Here is a 26810-nt window from a genome sequence, read left to right on the forward strand (position 1 = left end):
CTGAAAAGGTGGGATTCGAAACGGTGCGACGATTTTGAAATCTTCGCCGAATCTGATAAATATGCTCTTTCTTCCTCATTTGAACACCTTTGCTGTTGCGTCTTCTATACTCTCTCTTTCTCGAGAAATTTTCTTCCGCTTTCAAGAGCTTCTTCAGACTTTCTTCACTTTCAAAAAGTAAGAAAAATGTCTTCTTCTTCTTCTTCGGTGTCGGGTAGCGGTAGGAAAGGGGATAAGGGGTCTTCTAGCCGGAAAGAATCCGGGGAGAAGACCGTAGAGTATTTTCACAGTATCTTGAGTAAGGATACTGTGATATCCCTTCACGAGAAATATTTTTTACCTGGGGGGAAGGCGGTGGTTCCCGACGATGATCATAGGGCTAACGACCCGCCGGAGGGTTATGCCACCGTTTACGAAGCCTGCTTAGAATGCGGGCTTCGTTTTCCTCTTCCCCCACCTTTTGTAGAGCTTCTTGATTTTTTTCAACTCCCTTTAGGTCAGGTGACTCCGAACTCTTGGAGGCACTTATCGGCTTTTGCTGCCGAACTGCGTAGGCTAGATAAGGATCTGTCTCTGAGGGCAATCCTTAATTTTTTCCAGTTTAAAAGGAAGGGATCTTGGTTTTACTTGATCCCCTTACAGCCTTTTAGGGCCTTCTGCAAAACCAAGTGGCCGAAATGGCAAAACCGTTTCTTTTTTTATAATAGGACTTCGGCTCCGGGCTTTCCTTGGAGAAGGCCGAAGTCCGTGATTCCCCATCCTCGGTTAGAACCGTTGGCCGAGCTCGAGGGCGAGCTCAATAAGATTCCTATGATTAGGAAACAGTATTCGGAAACTGAGCTCGTCAAGGGCGACCTCGTGTTCAATATCTCGTCTTCGGACGAAGAGGCCGAGGGTGAGGATTTCTCTTTATCTTTATGCTCTACTGCTTTAACGAAGAAAACTAACCTTGTTTTCTTGCTTTTTGGCAGTGTTCATGCTGAATAAGGCTATCCGAAAGTCCTCCGAGCTTGAGGAGCCGGAGAAAGAGAAGGCTACCAGCTCGGCGCCTGATGCCGAGAAGAATCCGAAGAGGCAAAAGACCTCTTCGGGTCCAAAGAAGCCGGAGTCGACTTCGGCAAGTAGGAAGGGGAAGACCCAGAAGCCCCCGAGAGCGCCAGAGAAAGACGTGGTCTTGGCGCCTCCTTCGGAGCATATCTGTGAGCCATTTTTATGGCCCACGGACTTCGCCGAGGTGAATTGTCTCCTTGATTCTTTGGCTTGGCTTCTGTCCTGTATTTTTGGTGCCCTCTGTTGACTTTTTTTCTTATCCATTTTCAGAGGAACGATATGCTCTCCAAGCTCGTCGCCGTCGAACTCTCCAAAGCGTCCAATGACTATGCTGAGATGCAGAGGAAATTGGCGGCTGCTTGTCACCGGGCCGAGCAGGCCGAGGCAAACTTTGAGAAAGCCAGAGCTGCTAGGATTTCGGCCCAGGATGAAGCTCAGTTTGCCAAAAACCAGCTCGCCATCCAGCGAGAGCAGGCGAAACGGAGTGATGCTGCCGCCGTGGTTGCCCAGGGGGAGGCTCTCCGTGTTTACACGGAGAAACTCTTTTTGAGTAGCCAGTTCTCGGCTTTTGTCGGTAGTCTGGTAAGGCTAATTGCCGATAAGGGCGAGCAGGGGGCCGACGTCGTACTGCCTCTGTACAGCCGAGAGATAGCAGCTCGGCTTCAGAATCTGCCGCTCCTTGAGGAGCTCGCTTCATCTTCGGTCCTGCTTTCTGCAGACAGAGTCCGGAGTTGTCGAGCTGATCGGGACGAGAACCTGGAGGCTATCTTTGCCTCCGTGGGACCCGTTTCACCCGCTTCGACTTACAACGGAGAGGGTGAGGCCGAGCCGCTGGAGCGGGAGGCCGAAGTCGAGCGAGCCGGGCATCCGGAGAAGGAAGCCGATCAGGAGACGCAGCAGATCGGCTACGGTGGCGCCGAGCAGGCTGGGGAGAGCAAGGAGGCAGAGGCTGAAGCTGAAGCAGAGAAGGAAGCTGAACCTCACCGAGAAGGAGGAGACGAAGCTAGCGAAGTATGATTTCGTCTCCCTTCTCTTAGTTTAGTTTCTTCCTTTATGTAAAATGGCCTTGAAGCCCTCCTTGTATAGAAAAATTTTTTTTCTTATGAATGAAAAAATTCTTCTTTCTGCTCTTGTGTCTTCGTATAGCCTTTCGTACTCTCTTACTCCTGTTGTGGTTTACTACCTGCTCGGTAAGCTGAAATGCCGAACTGACGTAGCTGCTTTGTATTCTTAACTCTCAAGGAGCTGGAGGTACTTCACTGGAAGCGGCTGTACTCTTCGGCTTTAGACGAAGCTGAGAAAAGAGCTATAGCCGATCAGACGAAGAATGACGAGCTTCTGGCTCGTTTGGTGAAGCTGGATGCCGATAATAAGGACTTAGAGTCCGATAAGAATGATCTGGAGGCCGAGCTGAATACGACCATTGCTGAGAGGACTGCGTACGAGGATTACATCCGTGTGCGCGGGGGAATGACCATATCAGATGTTCAGAGTCGAGTTGACGAACTGTGGGAGGAATATAATGTACTCCGGAGGAACAATGCGCTGGAGAGCTCGGCTTGCCAACAAGTCGTGACATCATTGCGGCGCTGGGCTTCTCGGTACAACATTGTTCTTTCTCGGCGCCCCTCCATAGAAAGATTCCTTCGGCATATCGTGCCAACAGATGCTCGCACTCCAGATCAAACCTTTGATTCACTTGCTCAAAACCGTACTCCAAGTCAGCAACGAACTCTGGAACAGCCGGAAACGTCAAGACGAGAACAGGCTGAAGTTCGTAGAGGAGCTGTGATTATGAGTGAGCAAGATCAACAAATGCTTCGTGAAGAGACTCTTCGCCGCCGAGGTGCTAGGGCTTCCCGGGCTCAGAGAAGAGGTGGCAGGTCGATTAGAGCATCTCGTCGACCTGCTTATTCTGCAGCTGCCTGGAACGCCCGAACTCAGCTTCACGAGGATTTTGTGAATAGATGGCTCAACTTTAGCAACCCTGGACAGTAGAATAGTCCTTTGTAATAGCGTAACGCCATCTTGTAGGGTAGCGGAGTTGTGTGCCGAACAAGATTTGAAAATGAAATTTTGTTTTTGTTTTCGCTTCTAACACTGTGTATTTACAGCTTAGCGAAAAAATTTCATCGTACTTGTCCTCGGTCTTATGAAGTAAACTTCTTTGACCGGACTTGTCTTTGGTCTGATGAAATAAACATCTTTGACCGGACTTGTCTTTGGTCTGATGAAATAAACATCTTTGACCGGACTCGTCTTTGGTCTGATGAAATAAACATCTTTGACCGGACTCGTCTTTGGTCTGATGAAATAAACATCTTTGACCGGACTTGTCTTTGTGTTCTAATTTGGCGATTTTCGTCGCCGGGATCGAACTTTCCCTTGTCCTAATTCGGCGAGTTTTATCGCGTGGATCGGACTTTCCCAGTTAACCGAAGTGGTCTTATGCAGTAAACCTCTTTGACTAGACATGGTCGTCCTCGGTCTTATGAGGTAAACTGCTTTGACCGAACTTGGTCGTCCTAATTCGGCGAGTTTTATCGCGTGGATCGGACTTTCCCAGTTAACCGAAGTGGTCTTATGCAGTAAACCTCTTTGACTAGACATGGTCGTCCTCGGTCTTATGAGGTAAACTGCTTTGACCGAACTTGGTCGTCCTAATTCGGCGAGTTTTATCGCGTGGATTGGACTTTCCCTTGTCCTAATTCAGGCAAGTTTTATCGCGAGAATCGGACTTTTGTTGCAGTTCGTTTCAGACGAAGTGCTTGATTCTTAAGCAGAATTGTGGTCTTGTATCCTCTTTAGAAGCTTTGACACACAATCGTGGGCTTGTTGCAGCTCGTTTCAGACGAACTGCTTGTTTAAGCTGAATTGTGGTCTTGTATCCTCTTTAGAAGCTTTGACACACAATCGTTGGCTTGTATGTTCTAAAAAGGGGATCAGCCTTTGAAGAACGAGATACCTCAGTTTTATTTGTAAGAGACGACACTCACATAGACACAACGCACGTAGAGACAAGAACAAGTAAAAAACAAAGAAAACACATAAGACTGACTGACCGGACTGTCTCTTACAAATGGAACTTTTTGAGGTTGGAAACGTACCATGTTCGGGGTACTTGTGCTCCCGACGCGTGAGTCAATTTGTAAGACCCTTTGCCGAGGACTTCTGACACCCGATATGGACCTTTCTATGTGGGTTCGAGTTCGCCCAGCTTTTCTGCTCGGCTTACTTCGTTGTTTCTCAAGACGAGATCTCCCACTTGAAATTGCAGCTTCTTCACCCTTTGGTTGTAATACCGGGCTACTTGCTCCTTGTACTTGGCTGCTTTTAGGCAGGCCAATTCTCTTCTTTCTTCGGCAAGATCTAGTTCGGCTCTCAGTCCGTCACCATTCATTTCTGAGGAGAAATTGAGTTCGGGGACTGGATATGCCGATCTCAACCGAATCACGGCTTCAGTGCCGTACACCATCGAGTTCGGCTCCGGTGTGACTTCGGTCATTTCGCCGGCCTCTGATTCTGGCTGCTGTGATTGCTATGCTCGATGGTGCCGAACTGATTGCTCGGCACTTTTAAGCGCAATCTGCGAACACACTTGCTCTTTTTCGATCACCTCGGATGACCGCTATCTCTCCTTTAGTGGAGAAGGTGTTCGGCGAGGATGCCTCTGATCGCTATGACCGGGCTTCTTTTTGTCTTCTCTAGATGAGCTGTCTAAAGACCGTTTTCGACGGTCTGCCTCATCGGCACGAGAAAACTTGTCCGCAATGTCCCACATCTCTTGAGCTGTTTGCGGACCGCACTCCACGAGCTTTCTGTAGAGAGCTCCGGGCAGGATTCCATTTTGGAATGCCGAAATGACAAGTAGATCATTGAGATTATCTACTTGTAGGCATTCCTTGTGGAATCTCGTCATAAAATCGCTGATCTTTTCGTCGCGACCTTGACGTATAGAAAGCAGCTGAGCCGAAGTGCTTCTGGCTTCCGCTTTCTGAAAGAACCTCCTGTGGAAAGCATCCATTAGATCTCGGTAGGATCTAATGCTGCCTTGGGGGAGGCTATCGAACCACCTTCTTGCGTTCCCGATAAGCAGTTCGGGAAACAGCTTGCACATGTGGACCTCGTTGAGACCCTGGTTCGCCATGTTATATTGATAGCGTCCCAAGAAATCATGAGGATCCACGAGTCCGTCATAGGTTATCGACGGAGTTCGGTAGTTCTGTGGTAGGGAAGTTCGGGTAATATCGTCCGAGAACGGAGTCCTCAATGCTCCGTACATGGCGAACCCGACATTTCTTCGGTATGGAGGAGATGGAGTTCTCCTGTGATTCCGGTACCGAGGATTCTTTCTTCTGGAAGACATGATACTACTGCGGTAGTGACTGTCTCGTATGGAGGGAGAGGGAGAATCCGCCGTTTTCGCCTCCGGCTGCTTTTGGCTTCTCTGCAGGAAGGTTAAGAATTCCTCCTGCTTTTCAGCCAAAAACAGCTTGACAGCCTCGTTCAAATCGGGCTGCTGGGAAGACTCGGTGTGACGGCTTTTGGAGCGGCTTGTTCCTTCGCCATGAGAACTGGTGGTGGATTTATCCCTAGGCTGTTTTCCAGACCTATGGGATGGATTGGCTTCCTCCTGGTTCTCACGGGCAGGAATACGGGTACTCTGCGATCTGGTATGCATTTTTTGGGTTGAAAAAACGGTCAAAAATTCGCTTTATCACAAATTTGGTTCTCTGGTTCCCACAGACGGCGCCAGTGATGATTCCGCGAATTTTTGATAATGATAAATGCTCGTAAAAATAAATTACGACACAGAGAATTTTACGTGGTTCGATTTACTGAGGTAAATCTACGTCCACGGGGAGAAATGGGGGCAGGTTTGTATTGCTTGATCTGCGAATTACAGCTTACAACACAGACTTGCTATATGATTATTTCTCTAGAGAGATTCTAACCCTTTTCTACCAGATCTAAGTTCTATTTATACATTGAACTAAGATCGTGGCTTACATCATCACTCTAGGTCGTGGAGGTCGTGTAGGTCATGGCCTAAGATCGTGGCCTGAGTTGACGCCACGTGGTAGTGGGTGTGTTGGAAGTTGTGGAAATCCTGCATGGGTCCACTAACTCCTTGTTCGGTCGAATACTGAGACCGAACTGCTTTGGTTGCCGATCTGAGAGTAGAGCTTGATGCCGACCTGAGAGCAGAGCTTGATTGGTTGGCTTTTACCGAGCTGTAGGCTGAGGCCGAACTCTTTGGTAATGCCGAACTCCTCCGAACTCTTTGGTAATGCCGAACTCATACTCTTCCTTGGGCTTGTTTAGTTCGTACCCCATCAGTAAAAATAATGTTTGTGAACAAAGTCACATGTTTGAAGATTTTAATTTGTAAATATGAAGATGGAAGCTATAGTAATTTCTGTTAAATGGATTAGTCGACATATTTGAGAGGAAGAGAATATTATAAAGCTTATTGATTGTATTGCATGAGATGATGAAGTGGTACCTAACACCCATGTATTTATAGGGATGTTGGAGACCCTTGAGTTACTACAATAAATGTTGTCTTGGAACAAGACTAACATGAGAACAAGACATGATTTATTATTCTAATCTTGGGACTCAAATATTCTTCAATGCTTCTCATTTTCTCAACACTCCCCATCAAATTGAGTAGTTGGGTCTCCAATACTCAATTTGGAAAGCACTCCTTCAAAACTTCTTGAGTCGACAGCCTTAGTCAGAATGTCGACAAGTTGATCTTTTGAACGAACAAAAGGAAGTTCAACAATACCGTTTTCAATATTTTCTTTGATGAAATGTCTGTCCACCTCGACATGCTTAGTTCGATCATGTTGGACTGGATTTTGTGAGATACTTATAGTTGCTTTGTTATCACAATACAATTGGCAATTGTTGGGTGAGAAATTGATCTCTTTCATCAACCTTCTTAGCCATAATATATCAGTCAACCCACTCTTGATCCCACGAAATTCTGCTTCGGCACTTGAGAGAGCCACCACCTTATGTTTCTTGCTCTTCCACGTTACCAAGTTACCCCCAACAAAGGTAAGATAGCCTGCTGTGGATTTCCTATCATTAGGATTTCCGGCCTAGTCAGCATCTGTGTACCCACGGATTTCAAGATGTCCGTTCTTGGAGAATAACACTCCATGCCCCAGAGTTCCTTTCAAATACCGACAATCCTAAGTGCTGTCTCCATATGATCCGTTTGTGGCTTGTACATGAACTGACTAACAATTTCCACTGCATAGGCTATGTCTGGCCTAGTGTGCAAGGGCTATATAAGTTTTCCGACTAGTCGCTGATATCGACTACGATCGGTCAACTCAGCTTCTTCTTTGATTTGCAATCTATGATTGACTGCCATATGAGTGGTTGCTGGTCTACATTCCAGTAGACTACTAAAATATCCAAAATGTACTTTCTTTGTCGCAGAAAAATTCTTTTAGTTGACCTTAGTACTTCAATCCCAATAAAATACTTGAGGTCACCCAAGTCCTTCATCTCAAATTCCTGAATTAGACTCTTCTTCAAGTTCTTGATTTCTTCTATGTCATCCCCTGTAATGATCATATCATCAACGTATATGATTAGACACGTGATCTTATCACCTTGCTTCTTGAAAAATAGAGTATGGTCTAAATTACTCTGTGTATATCCATATCTAATTATAGGCTATGTCTGGCCTAGTGTGCAAGGCATTCGTTACATCGAACTGATGCAATGACCAGTCCCTATTAGTAGCAATGGATAGCAATACCGAACCGTGTCCATCTTGGCTACTGGAGAGAAGGTCTCCAAATAGTCAACTCCATATGTCTGAGTGTAGCCTTTCGCGACAAGCCGTGCCTTGTACCTTTCTATTGAGCCATCAAGTCTACTCTTGATAGTAAAAACCCACCGACAGCCTACTGGTCATTTTTCTTCTGGCATAGCACATTTCTCCCAAGTGGTTCCTGATCAGTGCATCAATCTCTTTCTTCATTGCTTCCCTCCAATTTTTTTGTTTCATAGCTTCTTCCTATGTTTGTGGTATTTCTTCTTCCTCATATAGTGCACTCTCGAAAGCCCGAGCCATTTCTGAAAGATGGCCTTTCGCTAGGTTCACGATAGAGTAGCGTCTTTTTTCTGTCAATCTTTTCTGGTGTGTATCTTTTGGGTGGAACTCTTCTGTTAGACCTTGGAGGAAGCATGTATCTCCCAGTGTCAGGATCAACTTCTTCAACCTCATTTTCTTCATTTTCCCCTTTTGTAGCCTCGGTTGGATTTTCGATCTCTTCTGTATTCACAGTGTTAGACAAACAGTTATCTGTATCCATAAGAGTACTTACATTGGATAACTTCAACGGAGAAATAGTTGGGACGATGTCACTTTCTGCAATAGACTCTACCACATTAGTGACTTGCTCAGTGGAATTGCTTACTGCTTTCTCTGTTAGGTCTGCCCCAGGATTGCTTGTCGTTGGCATTGGCATTGTCATCCAACTTAGCGGGTCCATATCATTGTTATTCCTAATAGTATTCCCCCCTGACTGCTAACGTGGGTGAAGAAGTACTCTGTTTCAAGAAAATTGCAGTTCATTGTAACGAACATACGATTTGACTTTGGATCAAAACACCTATACCCCTTTTGATTTACCCCATATCCTACAAAAACGCATTTAATAGCACATGGGGATAATTTAGTTCTTTCATGTTTAGGGATATGGACAAAAACAGAGCATTCGAAGACGTGAGGTTCTAGTGTCAAGGGGGGAGGTATCTTGGTGAGGGTGGACAAGAGTTGCAGAGGGGTTTTGTGTTTGAGAATACTTGCGGGCAACCGGTTTAAAAGGTAGGCTGAGGTGGCAATGGCTTCTGGCCAGAAATGGTTTGGGACTTGTGATTCTATGAGCATAGAACGGGTCATTTCGAGGAGAGATCGGTTTTTCCTTTCGGCTACACCATTTTGTTTAGGAGTATAGGCACAAGTGGTTTGGTGTATAAGACCTTTTTCTTGAAAGAATTGCTTCATACTAGAATTAACGAATTCCCTCCCATTATCTGACCGAAGTATCTGGATGGTTTTTTGAAATTGAATTTGGATAAGGTGGTACAAATGAGTAAAGTGTGAGAAAACTTCAGATTTATGTTTCATAAAATATACCCAGGTCATGCGAGTGCAATCATCGACAAAAACTAAACAGTATCGAAGTCCTTGCCCCCAATAACTGGTGCAGGATCCCACACATCAGAATGTACCAAGGAAAATAAGGTTTCAACACGAGTACTGTTTAAAGGATAAGAGTTTCGGTGACTTTTGGATAGAAAATAAGTTTCACAGTACATGTCATGCTTAGGAATAATACTAGGAAATAACAGTTTTAAATAACCGATAGATGGATGACCCAAACGCCAATGCCAAAGCCAAGCTTTCCGATCTGCCGACCCGTGAGTTAGCATGGCAGTTCCTTTTTAGCTATCTCATCCACGTAGTAAAGTCCATCGCGTTCAGTGTCACTCCTAATTATCTCCCCGGTTCGGATATCCTGCAACAAAAAAAAAATTATGGTTGCATTAGTAACGTACAATTCAACTCCTTTGTGACATGGCTAATGGACAATAACTTATGAGACATCGAAGAAATATAGAGACAATTTGACAATTGCAATGTTGGTGATATATTAACAGTCCCGACCCCCTCAACAACTGTACATTCCCCATTGGCAGTCTGGATGTGGGATTTCTGAGGTTTATGGAGTTCAATGATATCGGTGGCATCATATGTTATTGTATTAGTTGCTCCACAGTCAAATATCCATCTGTCATTTTTTTCTTGATCACTAGACACTATATACACAATTCCATGTTTTCCAGAGGCTGAAATTGATTTTGGCACAAAATTGGGGTATTTGTAGGTTTTTCGAAAGTTTTGGGGTTAAAGTGAGGCTGGTGATTTTGGTGGGGGGTGGGGGTTTCGAAAAAATGGAGATAGGTGGGGTAAATTTTGTGATTTTTGAAAATTTTGGGGGTCTATAATAAAAGAGCCCCCAAAACCTAATGTACCTGAGCCCAAATCGGGCGCCGCTCCTCCTTCATTCTCCAATTCTGCACTCCAATCACCAATTATGCTTCCACTTCCTCCGGCGACAAAATTCGCCGCCCCGGTCTTGGCGTCATTGGTTCTAGTCGCCAGTTGGGCAGCCGCGCTAGCCTGTTCTCCACTGCTAGGGACGGTGGCGATTCTGCTTCCTCCGACAACTGCGGCGGTGTGACCGCCACGGCTCCAGGGTGCCCGCGGTGGCTGTGGCTTGCCGTGCTTTTCCTCCCACCAATCTGGGTAACCAACGAGTTCAAAGCACGACTCTTTTGTGTGCATCTTTCTTTTGTAGTGGGAACACACCAATTTCGACCTGTCCTCTTCTTCACTCCGTCAGTTTCTGCCGGTGCCGCTGTGACCGCCACCCCGAGAACCGCCGGCTTGGTTATGCCACCCTCGGACAGCGAGACCTGCCCCAATTCCGTCAGCGGCAACTCCTCCGTTGTTGTTTGCCGCTTGTAAAACTTGGAGACGCGTCTCTTCTTGTTGGACCAGATTGTACGCATAATCAACTGAGGGAAGTGGATCCATTTTTAGTATCCCTCTCTTGGTAGTTTTGTATTTGCTATCAATTGCATATACAAATTGACATACTCTCTAATCTTGTATGAACTTGTCGTGAATCTCTATATCTTCTGGGTATATCATTAGATTCCTCTGTTTCTGATCGATTGCAATCCATAGTTCAGTTAGCATGCTCCAGATTTCGTCTAATGATTTGCTTCCCTGTCGCAATGTGGTTGCCTTGAATTGGAGGTCATACACCTGAATCTTATCTCCTCTGCTCCCATATGTGACGGCCAAAGCATCCTAGATATGCTTAGCCGTCGGATGTTGTGAAACTCGACTAACCAGTCGAGGCTCGATGTTTTGTAGCAAACAAGTGAACACACATTGATCGGCTTGTTGCCACTGTATGAAGGCTGGATCGGTTCGCGGTGGGGGAGGAGGCACTCTGGTAATGTGAGAGACCATTCCCCGACTGTTTATCGCCGTCTTAACAACCACGGACCAAAGGGCGTAATTTTCTCCATTCAACTTGTTCCCACCGATGTGGAGGGGCTGCGTGTCAATTCTGTATGGCACGACAGTGGTTTCTGGTGGATTCGGTTGATTCGTCGCAAAACTATTGCGCATAAAATTGGCAAATTGCCGGGCAAATTCATCCGCCATGGGTGAATATGAGGTTTCAATTATTTTGTTGTCGTCTTACATTTGGCTTTATTGTTTATCGGTACATCAGAAAAAAAAGAAAAGAAATGGGAAAGGGTCGAGAAAGGTATCGAGGACGATGATAATACCTTATCTGAGTCCAAACCCGCTCTGATACCATGTTAAATGGATCAGTCGGCATATTTGAGAGGAAGAGAATATTGTAAAGCTTATTGATTGTATTGCATGAGATGATGAAGTGGTACCTAACACCCATGTATTTATAGGGGTGTTGGAGACCCTTGAGTTGCTACAATAAATGTTATCTTGGAACAAGACTAACATGGGAACAAGGCATGATTTATTATTCTAATCTTAGGACTCAAATATTCTTCAATGCTTCTCCTTTTCTCAACAATTTGAACTACAGTATATATTTCGTTTTGATAAACTGTTTAAATTTTTAAACTTTGCCATGATTACTCATGCATCTCCCATTTTCCTTTTTTTGGAATATATATTATTTTAATTAACAAATATTTATTTCTATATCTTATTCTAATAAAGAAATACATCTTTCTCAGTTGATTTCACAAATATAAAATGTATTAGATTGTGTACTGAATACGTAACCTAAATATCTAATTAACATATATTGATATCTTATTCTAATCAATAAATACTAGTAGTATATTTTTCTCTATTTATTTCACATACGAAAATGTAGTATTAAATTGTGTGTTGAATACATAATCTTTTACTTCGGCCAGATAACTATATTTCTTTTGTAAAATCTACATAATGATATTAATTTATTTTTTTAAAAATTATTTACTCTTCGTTGTCATTATTGTTAAAATTCTAAGATCTATGCATAACACGGGTGATAATACTAGTTATAGACTTATAGAAAAATATAAAAAAACTTTTAACAAAGACAGACTAAATAGACGTAGGACTAATAAGAATACTAAATAGACCCATGAGTCTAACAAGTTAATTTGTACTTTTTCTTGCATTTATTCAAAAACTAGGGATATGTTAGTGCAGAAATGAACACTCAATAGGGAGATAAAAACAACAATTATTACTACTATTTTTTTTGAATGAATCATATTTTGAATACACAACTTTGGTGTTTTTATAAAAATATCCCAAACAAAAGGAATAAAAATCAAATTTTTATACAAATATGATACTACTATGATTTTGAAGGATAAAAGTAAAAACTGGGAACACAAAATATGGTTATTATAAAATATTTTAACATTTTTATATAGTAAACTATCATGTATTATTAATTAAATAAATTCCACATCATCAATCCACCAAAACGCTAAACCCTACTATACCCTGCCTTGTTTCGTTTCCATTCGACTCTGAAAAAATCAGTTTGGTGTGGAGAAGCGTCCGCCGCCGGTGTCGGTGTCAGAAGCCGCCCTTCCCTCCTCCTTCCTCCGTCCTAAACGTACCCTAAAACTCAGATTTCTCTCTCTCTCGGCTGCGCAGTCCTGCTACTGTTGTTGCGCTCAAACCACTATAAAATGAGGTCGAAGAGGAATCTCAACACCTCAGACAAGAAAGACGACTTGCAGAAACGGAAGGAGAGTAATTTGGTTGAAATTGAGAAGAGAATTGAAGAAGCCGCAACGCAGAAACGGAAGGAAAGTAATTTGGTTGAAATTGAGAAGAGGATTGAAGAAGCGGAAACGAGTTCTGATGATTTCCCTTTTGTTTCGGATTTCGAAGATAGTGAAAATGATGATGATGAAGTACGTTTCTAATCCTGCTCACGCCTAGTTCTGTTTTCATCAATTAATATTTGTGTTTTCATTGTGGTTGGGATTTAAATGTGTTTCAATTTTTTGTTAACTTTCATTTTACTCATAAAATTGACGAACCTGCTCACGAATTGGACTGTTAGGTTTTATGGAACCAAATGTCTATTGTTGAGATACAGAACTTTGGTGTTTCATAAGTGTAGGATTGAGTTTGCTTTAGTAAGCATAAATAGAATATCCAGTTCATTGATGTTATCTTGTTTTTGTAAAATTTGTAGACTCTGACTGGGGATGAAGGCTCAAGTGATGAATCTGGATCTCAAGAAAGTGATCTCTCTGTCTCAGAGGATGAGGTACACAGTTTTTGGCAAATATTTGATACTATGGGTCTTATCTAATATTTCTTAAGTTGTTGGAGCTGGTTTTTATTGTGAAGATATATTTAGATTTCTGCCTGACCACAACGTTTTTCAACAAAGATGTCTAGATTTTGTTGGAGACATGGTTATGTTAAGTTGCATGTATAGTTAATTTTGCAGCATCAACATGAGGAAAATCAGGCTATCCATTAGGTTCTTGCTTTGTTTACTTCTTATATCAATATGAGTTTTGTTGTTACAGGATGCTGTTCAATCCAGTGATGATGACGAGGACGATGATAATGCGGCCTCTCCCCACGGTGACAAAGACTCTGTTGAAGATGACAACGATAGCACCGTTAGCAAAGCTGATGAACATGATAATGATGGGGTTGAAGACAACACTGGCGGGAGTGATGATTCACGTGAAGTAGTTGAGGAGAGTGACTCGTCTGAAGATGAGGTATATTCATGTACCAGTTTTATTTTAATATCACAAACATTTCTTCCATCTTCTGAATTACTTACATCCCCTAGTATCCAAAGGGGAAAAGAATAAGTAATCTGTCTATACAGGTAGGGAAGGAAAAGACACTTCAATACTTTATAGGTGTAAGACCATTAGTTTATGCTGACCTATTTTACCAAGTCCTTGCCAATCAAAATTGGTCATTTTTTTGCAATCTAGCATGCTTGAATATTTAAATAGCATAACTCAGTTTGTTAGGTGACTGGTGAGGAAACTGTCTTTGAGACTGAGAGAGTCAATACAAATTGTTTGAAATGTGTTGCTTATGAGTTTACTTCTTCAAATCAGGTTGCACCACGCAATACTATTGGAGATGTTCCTTTGAAATGGTACAAGGATGAAGAACATATTGGATATGATCTATCTGGAAAGAAGATCAAGAAAAAAGAGAAAAAGAGCAAGCTCGATTCTTTTCTTGCAAGGACTGATGATTCAAAGAGTTGGTGAGTCCATATCTGAAACCAGAGTTCTGTTATAATTCTAGTGCGGAGTGCCTTTAGTTTATTCCTAGATTGTGTTGCTATGCATATGTACTTCTAGCAAGATGCTTTGTGGCGATTAGTTTGTGTTTTGCATGGCATTCAGGCGTAAGATAATAGATGAGTACAATGATGAGGAAGTGGAGTTGACAAAAGAAGAGATCAATCTCATCCGGAGAATGATGGATTCAAAGGCACCTCATGCTGATTTTGATCCTTATCCTGTGCGTAATAACCTCATTTTGATGATCAAATTTATTGGTTTTGTACTTTGGCATTTGCTACTCTCACTTCAATTGATTATGTATGTTTTGTTGATTGTGGAATCTGATTGTTCTTTGTCTTGCTCTGCAGTCTTATATTGATTGGTTCACTTGGGATGGTGCCAAGCATCCACTATCAAATGCACCAGAACCAAAGAGACGTTTCATTCCTTCTAAGTGGGATGCGAAAAAGGTATGTTGTTGCATGCTTATTAATTCTACTACTCCATATCTACTTTCTGATTTTTTGGTGATTTGTTGCTTTCCATATTATCATCCTGTCATGCTTTGAAGTTGATTTGAGCAAACAGATGCAGTTAATATTATAGGCTGTTACGAGCTGCACTTCCAGACTTTTTGATATTGTGTGTAACCTTTTCAATATTATAGGTTGTAAAGTATGTCCGGGCCATCAGGAGTGGCCAGATTAAGCTTGATGACAAACCAAAGGAAGAGCCCAAATTTTATGATTTGTGGGGTGAAGCCAGTTCTGCTGGTAGACAGGGATTGGCATATATTCCTGCTCCAAAGCCTAAGCTGCCGGGTTTGTTGGCTATCTGAATTTTGAAATGACTGGATATTCTTAATTAACTAGTAGTATTTCTTCAAGTTTTCACGATCTCAAGATGGATTGTGTTATATATTTTCAGGTCATGAGGAGTCTTACAATCCCTCTTTAGAATACATCCCGACACAAGAAGAAATTAATGCTTACCAGCTCATGTTTGAGGAGGACAGGCCTAAATTTATACCAAAACAGTAATTTTTCCGTTTTATGCTCCAGCAGATGATCTTTACTTCTGTAAGAAGCATTGTGCTAGGAGTTCTAATTATATTCTTTCGATGTGAAATTTAGATATACTTCCTTGAGAAGTGTTCCTGCATATGAGAAAGCTGTCCAAGAGACGTTCGATCGATGTTTGGATCTTTATCTATGTCCAAGAGTTCATAAGAAACGTGTACGTGTTTCTTACTTGCTTAGATGAATTCTGAATTTAGTTTGGAAAATAATATTTGATGGTAAATGTGAGATCTAATCACAAATTATTTCCTGCTCAAATTTCCAGATTAATATTGATCCTGAGTCTTTGAAACCAAAGCTGCCAAGCCCTAGAAATCTTAAACCGTATCCAACAACTTGTTATCTCGAGTACAGAGGTCATAAGGGCCCTGTGGTGACTATTTCTGCAGAGTCCACAGGACAGTGGCTTGCTTCTGGTTCGATCTCTAATGAGCTTCAAGTCTAAAATATATATTTGAACTGGTATCTAAATGAACTTTTTTGTCAATTAAGGTTCAAAAGATGGGACTGTCCGCATTTGGGAAGTTGAAACTGGCAGGTGTCTCCAGATCTGGGATATAGGTGAACCTATCAATGAGGTTGAATGGAATCCTGAGCTTCCTGTATTAGCTGTAGCAGCGTAAGAAATATCTGAGAGCCTTAACATGCGTTGGGAATGGATGATGGTATGTATCAATAATTTACTCAATCTTCAGGGGCCAAGATGTGTTCATTTTGAAAACCAGTTGTGGAAGTGATGAACATCAGAAAAAGATCGAAGATCTTCTCCATGTTCAACCGCAGGTGGAGGCCGATGACTCTGGTAAGTATAACGAGGAAACCGATCAATGTTTATGCACTGTGCCTTTTTCCACATACTAACAACTTTTTATTCAGATACAAATGAATCTATTGTCAACTGGCTTCCGGCCGATACACATGGAGGAATCAGACTGAAGCATTTTAAGGTGCATTTTTGCTTTATTGTTTTCCACATCTCAACTTATATTTGTCTCATGCTGCTCCGTAATCAGTCATTTTCTGTTACTGGATAATGACTTATTGTTGCTGAATTACAGACTGTTACTAAAGTGGAATGGCATCGTAAAGGAGACTATCTTTCAACTCTCATGCCATCTGATATCCTTTTCCCGGCTATATATGCAGTAGTTGTTTCAGTATGTTTTTATTTTTTAAAATGAGGCCTCAAATAATAGTAACTGATATATACTAGAGTGAATTGGAAGAGCTTGTTATATATACTCCTACAAAATCGTTATATGCATTAAGAATGCAAGAATATGTAGTTTGCTTGCATTCTTACTCCCTGTTACAGGTTGTGGCCTGGTTTTGTTATGATAGCTATATGCTTGCTCAGATTGACGTTCCTTAACCTAAATGTACGCGAATCAAGATCTGTGTTAGTTCACCAACTCTCCAAAAAACTTACACAACGGATTCCGTTCAAGACAAAAGGAATTCATGTTTCAAGTGCTTTCCATCCTACACGCTCCATGTTCTTTGCTGCGACGAAAAAGGATGTCCGTGTCTATGATCTATTGAAGCAAAAACTTGTCAAAAAACTTGAACCCGGTGTCCGTGAAATTTCTTCCCTTGCTATCCACCCTGGTGGTATGTCTTTCTCTGTCTGATCTGACACCCCCCCTTCCACCCCTCCACACGTGTTCGAGTACACACTCTGATCCCTTATAATGCAGGTGATAATGCCATTGTTGGAAGCAAAGATGGAAAATTGTGTTGGTTCGACATGGACCTTTCATCCAAACCTTATAAAGTCCTTAGGTAATGACTTTGAGATGAGTTTGGTTATTGTTATTTGACTCTTTCTCGCGTTTCTCTGCCTTGTCCTGCTCCAAACTCTAATTATCTATGCCTTCAATTTCTATCTATCGCGCAGCCTTGTTTTTTATGATCATTTTCATCATTTTGAAAGATTGAAATATATTTTTAGCTTGCTTCTTGTTAATAATCACAAAAAAAGTTGGATCCAGATTCTTGCCTGCTTATCCTGCCTGTCAAATTTTGCAGATGCCATGGAAAGGATATCACCAGTGTTGCCTACCATCGGTCCTACCCTTTATTTGTGTCGAGCTCAGATGATTGCACAGCATACGTTTTCCATGGGATGGTGTATTCGGATCTTAATCAAAACCCACTGATAGTTCCCCTGGAGATTCTTCGCGGGCATTCCAGTTTCGATGGAAGAGGTAACTAGTTGATTTTTATATTGGTATGAGGATGTTTTGCACGTTAGTAATCGTTGTATTCGGGTGGTTTGTGCAGGAGTTATGGACTGTAAGTTCCATCCAAGGCAACCTTGGCTGTTCACCGCTGGCGCAGATTCCTTGATTAAGCTCTATTGCCATTAGCTCTTCATACACCATTCATACCCTAGGCTGCTAAGCTCCCTTCACGTTGAGGACAAGTTTTGATTCGATTTGAGGTTGTTTGAATGTTATTAACTCCAGATTGTAGCATTTTGATATATTGCCATCTAAATATGTTACCTATATAGCAATTAATTATGTCGATTGTATCTCGGTATTTTGAATTTATCAATTTGATCCCAAGTTTTAAAATTTCGTATTTGAAATTTCACACTAACCATTGTGTCGTCACATCATCAGAGGGTAATATTATTTTGCATCTTATATATGAATATATTAATATTTCAAATTAAATTTGATTACTTAAACAATCACATAAAGTAATTACTAAAATCTGTACAAATTAGAGAGTTTGTACATAAAATTTGATTTTATATTAACTTTATATTAAAGGCTTCCTATTTATCGTTTAATTTATTTCATTTTTCATAATTCAGCCAAAAGTCACAAAATAGGAGCAATACTCTTCGTTTATTAACAACCATTCATTTATTAGCATTCATCACTTCAACACTCTTGCTCATCTCTAACTCTCAATAATCTTCTATTTTCTGGTTATAGTCTTTCGCCATTTCATTTGTTCCAAGGTAACTACTTTGTTTTCTGTTTTATATCCGAGTTTTTTTTATAATTCAATTGAATTCGTTGTTATCGCTGATTCCATTCCTGTTTTTGATGTGTAATTTATCGGATTTTTGTGTTTGTGCAATTTTAGTGTGTTTGCAGTCATGGAGATCGCTCTTTGCTGGCCTTCTTCTTCTTCCTTCATTTCTGCACATTGTGAGCTCTGCGTTATCGTATCATAAAATAATTCGGCATATTCTATCGAATAACCAACTCTTCACAATTCTTATCAGATCACAACAAAGGCGATGCTTTCAAAAGCAAATTTCCAAATTCGTCTACTGGAAAATTGCTATACAGCAATTCCATTTCCACCAGAAATACAGGAACAACACCAACACGGCGTGCCCTTATTGCTTCCGTGGTTCGAGACTCTCTACTCTTTTAGTTTGCCAGTTTCCTTTGATTCCAATACTCGATCTCTTTCATTTAATATGAATGGAATTAGGGATTTGTTATATTAATTTTGAACAAATTTCTCCATTTCTCTTTGCGAGCATTGTGCTTGCAGGCTGCAGCGTTTAGGTAAACATTATTCGATGAATTAAGTAGAATGCAAATATAATTCAGTGTCAGATTTTATGGTGCAGCTTGGTCGGAAGGCGGAGAAAGGGACTACTGTTATTCCTGACCCTGATTATCGAATTCCAGTTGTGCTTTTTGGTGGGTTTTGATGGTTGGAAGTACCAAATTATAAATGCTTTTGCAATCTGCTACACAATTTGAGTCATGTATTAGAGCACCAATGTTGCCTCTCATTCACACAGAGAAAAAAATGGGTATACGAAGCTCCTGCATTAGGATGTTTGAGACTGTTGAGATAGGATTTATAGATAATAATATGGGCTAATCCACCATTTACTTTCATGGATTGATTAATTTTGAACTTGATTCTTGATTTTATCCTTCAAATACTCAATTATATATTTTTATCTATGTATCCTAATCCCACCACACAAAGTAAAGCCCCCTAAGGAAATAGTAGTTCTTGTATGATGGTTACAGTCTGAAAGTCTGAGTCTCTGAACTTGAGCAGGAATGGCTGGTGGTTTTGTTTATGCTGATAATTTAGTAGCAGCAGTACCTGTTGGCCTTCTGGGCTTGCTCCTACTAGTCCAGGTAGTTTCAAGTTCCTTAGCTAATAAATTAGTCAAAGTTATTGCTAGATTAGAAACATATATTCGTAGAAGTCTGTCATGTGATATGTTTTACCTCTAGATAACTCTTCTTTCAGGCAACAAGAGTGAGATTCGTCTTTGATAAGGAAGCCCTGGTTTGTTCACTTTTTCTTGATAACTTACTTCATTTTTAACTCATATATTCATTTTATCTTGCTTTGTGTTAGTGCTGTTCTTGATGGTTGGAATAGATTTCTCCCTTTAATCTATGTTGTTACTGGTTAATAGGACTTTTGTCAAATTGTTTGTATTGAGACCATTTTTCAAAAGATGCCAATGTCCTGTCTGTTATGTTATATTACATATTTTCTACTAATGGTAGAGTGGATCAGTTGAACTATGAGGCCTCAAATTGAGTGTGATATGTGTTTATGACTTTAGCTGTCTCATAATTTGGAATGTAAGTAATATACTAGTAGCAACGGTTGCAGATTAAAATGTCTGGCATATTTGAACGCTACCAGTGGTTAATTCTATTAGGCCACGTTTAGTTGGAGATAGCTTTATGGCAGATTTCATATACCCATCCATTCTGCGGTAGTAGAGGCATTATTAAGAAAAAGATGTTTAGTTTGTTAAGTGAAAAGATAATAAAGTAGGATAGAGATAAAGGAGAAAAGAGATAATGTGTTAATTTTTCCCAAAAAAAGGGAACAATGGTGTAACGTCCCAAAAATGGAAAAATGACTCAACTCCCGTGAAATGGAGGGAGTAGTTGCTTTCTCAGCGACAAAGTGAAAAAAACCATCCTTTAAATTTTGACTATAGTCCATATCATTCTAGTTTGCTATATATCAATGGCTTTATACCAAATAAACCTCATTACAGGAAGTAAAAGTTGGAGATCAGCTTCAAGAGTCGGGTGAAAATGTTTTTGTAGGTGGAAAAAACCGGTGGAAGTGAGTGGAACTTTTCTTTAGCTGATTTTCTCATGAGATCAATTTGATTCATCTCAATAAATGATCAGGTATTCAACATTTGTCAATTGGGAGCTCTGGTGGCCATCGTTCCCAATCCTGGTTTATTTCAAAGAGACACAGACAAAACCTGAAGGACAAATCCATTTTTTCCCAGTAATTTTTGTAAGTGTTCTGTATGTGAGGCAATTTTGTTTTGAAGCATGAAAGTTTGGTTGACTTCACCTCACCCTCCTTTTGGTTTCGTGCAGAACGGGAAACAACTCTATAATGCTTTAGTGGAAAGGTGTGGTCCTTCAAAAACTAGCGGACCCAGCTGAAATGAGATGGGCAACTGTGTTCAAACAATAGCAAGGTATGAAATGTTGCACTTTCACATTCAACCGCTCTTTTTTGCCAATGATAGTATATTTTCATCAATGATCGAACCATCCATAACCATATGTGTTAATGGACGTGCCAAAATTTGCAAATAGAATAGGGATGTAATTTTCCATTTCTGATCTAATTTTCCACTACTTGAAACTTGCAAATAGAACAGGGATTTAATTATCAAAATAAAAGGGTCATGCCAAAATTGATAAAACAAGTACTAAAACTCATATATAATCTATTGTGTCCTAATATACAGTATGTGCCTTTTCTCTCATGTTTTATTTGTGATGATGGGATGGAATTTTGTTGACAGCGTGGAAGCTGATATTTGCAAAGTTGAAGCAAACCGAAGAAATGAACCAAGAAGAGGAGACAGAAACTACAGATCAAGTGTAGATAAATATGTTGGACCTTGATTTTGATGCACTATGTGATGTAGCAACATATATCATGTTGCAACTTTGTTTATATGCATATAGAGGAAAGTTAGGTTGTATTTCTAGTATCTTATGTTAACGTTGTTCATGGACTATATATATGTGGAAGGATCAATTGGCAAAAAGAACAAAAAAAAGTGATAATTGACATACTTGGATTTTACAATGGTTTTAGAGGGTGGTTTTGTATGAATTTGATCATTTTTCGTCTATTATTAGGCATGTTTATATCTACTTCTCTATTATGTTGGTATGTTGACCATTTTGTTAAGAATGTGTAGAAAAAGGTACAAAATATGTCGATGTGCAACAACCTTGGTTTGAGACCATTTTTTTATAACAGAGGCAGTAAGTGGAAGGTCTACAAACGGGGTCATCGCAACGTCATTGACTGGAATGAAGATATGCAGGAGGTGGCCAAGTGATGTGCAACAGCTATTGTCAGGCTATAGTCAGTTATTTCCATTGTTGCATGATAGAGTCAGTTACTTTCCGTTATAGAGTCAGTCATTTCTCATTATAGAGTTGGTTATTTCCCATTATAGAGTCAGTTACTTTCCATTAACTCCATGTATGTGTCAGTTATCATCCACTACTCATCCTTACTATATAAGGAGGGTTTTGGGAGATTGCTAAGTACGTTATTTCTTGAATTGAGTTGTAATTGGCAAGTGCCAATTGGGTTTAGAGGTTGTTCACATCTGAGCACTCTATTCATATATTGAAGTTATCATTTTTCCATTCTATCACCTGCTCCTATTCCAGATATCTATCAAAGTGCCTTTACTCTTATCAATTTTACTGGAGATTTTCAAATCCAATCAGCCCCCAATGCATATCATTCTCTTCGTCTTCAAAAGAGCTTCGCGTGGGTATCTTAAACGCCTCAATCGGAGTCCCGTAGAAGAAGTTATGACCATTTTACGAACACTGCGCTGTCCAGAAAATCTCTCGCGGCCGGGTGTCGCAAATTCAGAGTTGGAGAGTCAGAAAGGGGTCGAAAAGTGTCACGCGACCGGGTGAATTTTACCCTTATAAATTCACGCGACCGGGTGCGCTGTTTTGGCGAATTAATTTTGCTGAAACACGATTTTTGAAGGAGAAAAAGGCGAGGGTTAAGATTCATTCTACACCTACCGCCTACCACACTCTACACACACCCCAAGAACACCTTTGAGAGAGAGAATTGAAGATTAAAGACTCTAGATCGGAAGATTGAAGCTTCATTTCATAGATTCGTTCCACAGGAGTTCTTAGCATCTATCTTTCATGTTTATGATGGGATACTTTGTGTTAAACTTGGTTTTCTCCATGAACAAGAGTAGCTAAACTTTTCATGTAGAATTCCTGGTGAAGATGCATTGATTCATAGTTTTAATGCATTTGACTTGGTTTTATCTTGCTCTTGTGATTGTTTGAATTATTCATGTGTTTTTTCCTATCAATTGCTTGATCACCAATTGGGAGTGTTAGTGTTTCTTAGAGTAATCAGGAGATGAAATAATTAATCTTGAAAGAGGAATAATTCACACTTTAATTCAATAGAACTCGGGAGAGTTGAGATTCTGAGTGAGATCATTAATCTAATCAAACTGTTGGGAGTTAGGTTTAAGAATTAGAAGGTGACTTCAATTATTACACCTAATCTACGGATTTCTCACCTCGGGAGGGGGTTTAATCTACAATTGTGATTGATTCAACAATTCTGGAGACGTTAAATGGTAAATCTAATTTAATTGGGTTAAGCTAGGAGTTGTGCATCGAATACCTGAATTCTACATATTTCTCCATCATCTCACATAGCTTGCTTAATTGCCTTCTTGTTTAAGTGCTTTAATTTAATCTTTGAATTTATATGCTTTTAGTAGTTGTTAGTTTCAAAACCCAAATATTCTGATTGTTTGGATAGTAGTTGAAATTTGTTCGTTGTACTTAGGTTTACACTTAATTGTCTCTATGAGATACGATATACTCTTACTTGCTAAATGCTACAATAATCCCGTACACTTGTGAGTATTAATTGGGTAAAATAAAGTTGAGTCAATAATATAAAAGGATAGATAATTGCTTGAAAATTATCACAATAATTGAAACTTTGCCGCTACGTCGCTTTAAAATGCATCACTATCCTAAGTTGTTGAATGTCCAATTGTTTTTAGTTCAAGTTGCCTCTATTAAACAATTATTGGATAACATTGTTATGTGATCCAAATTTTGCTGAATCATAAATAGAGGTCTAAGATGATTTTATACTCTTTTTAAATATTAAAATGGATGCAAAATACATAAAGTTAATTATCAAATATACATTTATTAGGAGGATTTTATAAAATGTATAATACAGTAATATTGAAATTATTTAACTCAACCACTTAAAGTGGTGAAGATATATTTCAAATTACATGGACATATTATTGGGCACACCAATTCAAACATAAAAAATATAAGCATATTGTCAAATGTAAAAATGTTGCGTGGCAAATTAGGTAATCTACTTGTTTTTTTATTAATGAATTTGCATTTTCCCTAAAAAAGAAAATGAAGTGTAGAAAGTTGGGTCGCAATGAATTAGGTATGATAATAGCAAATATATGGTCATAATTGGATGACATATATGATACTAATAAATATTGATAAGATACATTTGAATATTGAAAAGGTCTTATTCGCCGCCTCCAATTTCGATAAGTTTGTTTAGAATATTATTTTAATAAAGTTGCTATAACAACCATTCAATTATTAGTATTCCTCAAATATATCAATTAATAATTAAAAAAAATTGATCAACCGGTTGATTCGGTGACCGGTTTGAGTCGGTCTCCTGTATATATATATAGATGAGCTCCAATCTCTCTTCCTCGTATCATCATTTAGCACATCTCTAGATCTCAAAATTCTTTCATTTTCTGGTTATAGTCGTTCGCCAATTCATCCGATCCAAGGTAATTACTTTGTTTTATGGTTTAGATCCGTGTTTTTCAATACACTCGTTCTTATATCTGATTCTATTCATGTTTTTTATGTGTAATTTATCGGATTTTTGTGTTTCTGGATCTGCGAACGAGATTATCGTATGCAAATGAATATGATCCGGCGCATATGTTGATTTCGTTGTTAATTTTAGTTTGATTCGTATGTTTGATTTTAGTTGTGACTGATTCGCATATTTTGAGGATTTTTGGGGGAAATAGACGAATCTGTTCGTCCTCCGGTTGTTTTTCTTTGGTTTCTGTTGATTTTTAGGTTTTTGTTTAGCTGCTAAATACAGTTGATTTTTGGCTGGATAAATCTATAGATCGTATCTAGCTTTCTAACTTGTGTCAAGCAAAAGGTGCAAATGATTTGTATGGTCCATTTCTGATAAGGCTCCATGTGTTTTTATGCAAACGAATTTGATCCGTCGCATGTCCATCATGTCGATTTTGTTGTTAATTTTTGTTTGAGGTTGATAAATCCACTGGTTCTGCGGTTGTTTTTCTTTGGTTTCTGTTGTTTTTTTGGATTTTTGTTTAACCATTGTTGTTTTTTGATGCAATTGATTGTTGGCTGGATAATTCTGTATATAATCTTATCTAGCTTTCTCTTTGTATCAAGAAAAAAGGTACAAAAAATTTGTATGATTAGTTTCTGATAAGATTTGTATGTGAATTATACAGATGCAGATCTTTGTGAAAACCCTAACTGGTAAGACAATCACCCTCGAAGTTGAGAGCTCAGACACCATCGACAACGTCAAGGCAAAGATCCAAGACAAGGAGGGGATCCCCCCAGACCAGCAGAGGTTGATATTTGCCGGCAAGCAGCTTGAGGATGGCCGAACTCTTGCAGATTACAACATCCAAAAGGAGTCCACCCTCCACCTGGTGCTACGCCTCCGTGGTGGTATGCAGATCTTTGTTAAAACCCTCACGGGCAAGACCATCACCCTCGAAGTTGAGAGCTCTGACACCATTGACAATGTCAAGGCAAAGATCCAAGATAAGGAGGGGATCCCTCCAGACCAGCAGAGGTTGATCTTTGCTGGCAAGCAGCTCGAGGATGGCCGCACTCTTGCTGATTATAACATCCAAAAGGAGTCCACCCTTCACTTGGTCCTCCGCCTCCGTGGTGGCATGCAAATCTTTGTTAAGACCTTGACTGGAAAGACTATCACCCTTGAGGTCGAGAGCTCAGACACCATAGACAATGTCAAGGCGAAGATCCAAGACAAGGAGGGCATCCCCCCAGATCAGCAGAGGTTGATCTTTGCTGGCAAGCAGCTCGAGGACGGGCGAACACTTGCTGATTACAACATTCAAAAGGAGAGCACTCTTCACTTGGTACTCAGGCTGAGGGGTGGAATGCAAATCTTTGTGAAGACTCTGACTGGGAAGACGATCACGTTGGAGGTGGAGAGTTCGGACACGATTGACAATGTGAAAGCAAAGATCCAGGACAAGGAGGGCATCCCACCAGACCAGCAGAGGCTCATCTTTGCAGGAAAGCAGCTTGAGGATGGTCGCACATTGGCGGACTACAATATTCAGAAGGAGTCCACCCTGCATCTGGTGCTGAGGTTGCGTGGAGGGATGCAGATCTTTGTGAAGACTCTGACGGGGAAGACCATCACGCTGGAGGTGGAGAGTTCGGACACGATTGACAACGTGAAAGCAAAGATCCAGGACAAGGAGGGCATCCCGCCGGACCAGCAGAGGCTGATCTTTGCTGGGAAGCAGCTGGAAGATGGAAGGACTCTTGCAGACTATAACATACAGAAGGAGTCCACCCTTCACCTTGTCCTGCGCCTTCGTGGTGGTTTCTAAAATGGTGGCTTTGCCTTGGTCTGATTTGTCTGCTTTTGGTTTTAATGTTGGGAGTTTCAGTTTCTAAAATGGTGGCTTTTACCTCTGTGATTTGTTTACTTTTGGATTATAATGTTGGGTTTCAGTGAATGCTATATGCCTATCTGTCTTCTTTGCAATTATGAATCTCAATATCTCTGGATTTTCATTCTTATTAAAATAAGACATATTTAATGTCTAATTATAAATATATTAATTTTTATAATTAATATATTTTAAGAATTTCATATTATTTTTTATAATTTAATGTCTAATTATAAATATATTTTAACGTCAAATGATATTTATTTTTATAATTATATTATTTTTTGTTTTAATTTTTTACTTTCTAAAAGTGTTTGAAAAAATGATAAAGAAAATATCAAATTCAGTACTCAAACTATAAGAATATATCATATTCAGTACTAGAGAAAGAGATAAAGAAAATATCAAATTCAGTACCTAGATATGAAAGTTCTAAAATGCCCTTCATGCCTTGGGGGCATTTTGAGTGTAAAATTATGATGAATAGTGAAAAAATACCATAAATGTGA

The 26810-nt window shown here is 40.1% G+C and overlaps 3 protein-coding genes across 3 annotated transcripts; all 3 read left to right on the forward strand.

Moving 5' to 3' along the window:
• Positions 1 to 12631: 12631 nt before the first annotated feature.
• Positions 12632 to 18097, forward strand: LOC121777243 (ribosome biogenesis protein BOP1 homolog). Its single transcript, XM_042174431.1, has 18 exons — positions 12632 to 13077; positions 13365 to 13439; positions 13708 to 13908; positions 14263 to 14417; positions 14560 to 14677; positions 14808 to 14909; positions 15107 to 15260; positions 15367 to 15475; positions 15573 to 15675; positions 15784 to 15934; positions 16011 to 16137; positions 16214 to 16320; positions 16395 to 16465; positions 16577 to 16637; positions 16902 to 17129; positions 17216 to 17300; positions 17547 to 17725; positions 17802 to 18097. The coding sequence occupies exons 1-18, from the start codon at positions 12850 to 12852 to the stop codon at positions 17885 to 17887; spliced, it is 2340 nt and encodes a 779-aa protein (XP_042030365.1). The 5' UTR covers positions 12632 to 12849; the 3' UTR covers positions 17888 to 18097.
• A 237-nt stretch (positions 18098 to 18334) lies between these two features.
• Positions 18335 to 21602, forward strand: LOC121777362. The gene is made up of 10 exons (XM_042174600.1): positions 18335 to 18492; positions 18621 to 18685; positions 18763 to 18893; positions 19120 to 19192; positions 19566 to 19648; positions 19764 to 19802; positions 20536 to 20606; positions 20675 to 20789; positions 20876 to 20979; positions 21313 to 21602. Exons 2-9 carry the CDS (start codon positions 18634 to 18636, stop codon positions 20942 to 20944), a joined length of 633 nt encoding a protein of 210 aa, XP_042030534.1. The 5' UTR covers positions 18335 to 18492; positions 18621 to 18633; the 3' UTR covers positions 20945 to 20979; positions 21313 to 21602.
• Positions 21603 to 24268: 2666 nt separating this feature from the next.
• LOC121777200 (polyubiquitin) lies at positions 24269 to 26396 on the forward strand. The gene is made up of 2 exons (XM_042174376.1): positions 24269 to 24378; positions 25093 to 26396. Exon 2 carries the CDS (start codon positions 25093 to 25095, stop codon positions 26236 to 26238), a length of 1146 nt encoding a protein of 381 aa, XP_042030310.1. The 5' UTR covers positions 24269 to 24378; the 3' UTR covers positions 26239 to 26396.
• Positions 26397 to 26810: the final 414 nt, after the last annotated feature.

This window comes from Salvia splendens, chromosome 18 (genome assembly GCF_004379255.2).
Source record: "Salvia splendens isolate huo1 chromosome 18, SspV2, whole genome shotgun sequence".
Taxonomy (NCBI): Eukaryota; Viridiplantae; Streptophyta; class Magnoliopsida; order Lamiales; family Lamiaceae; genus Salvia; species Salvia splendens.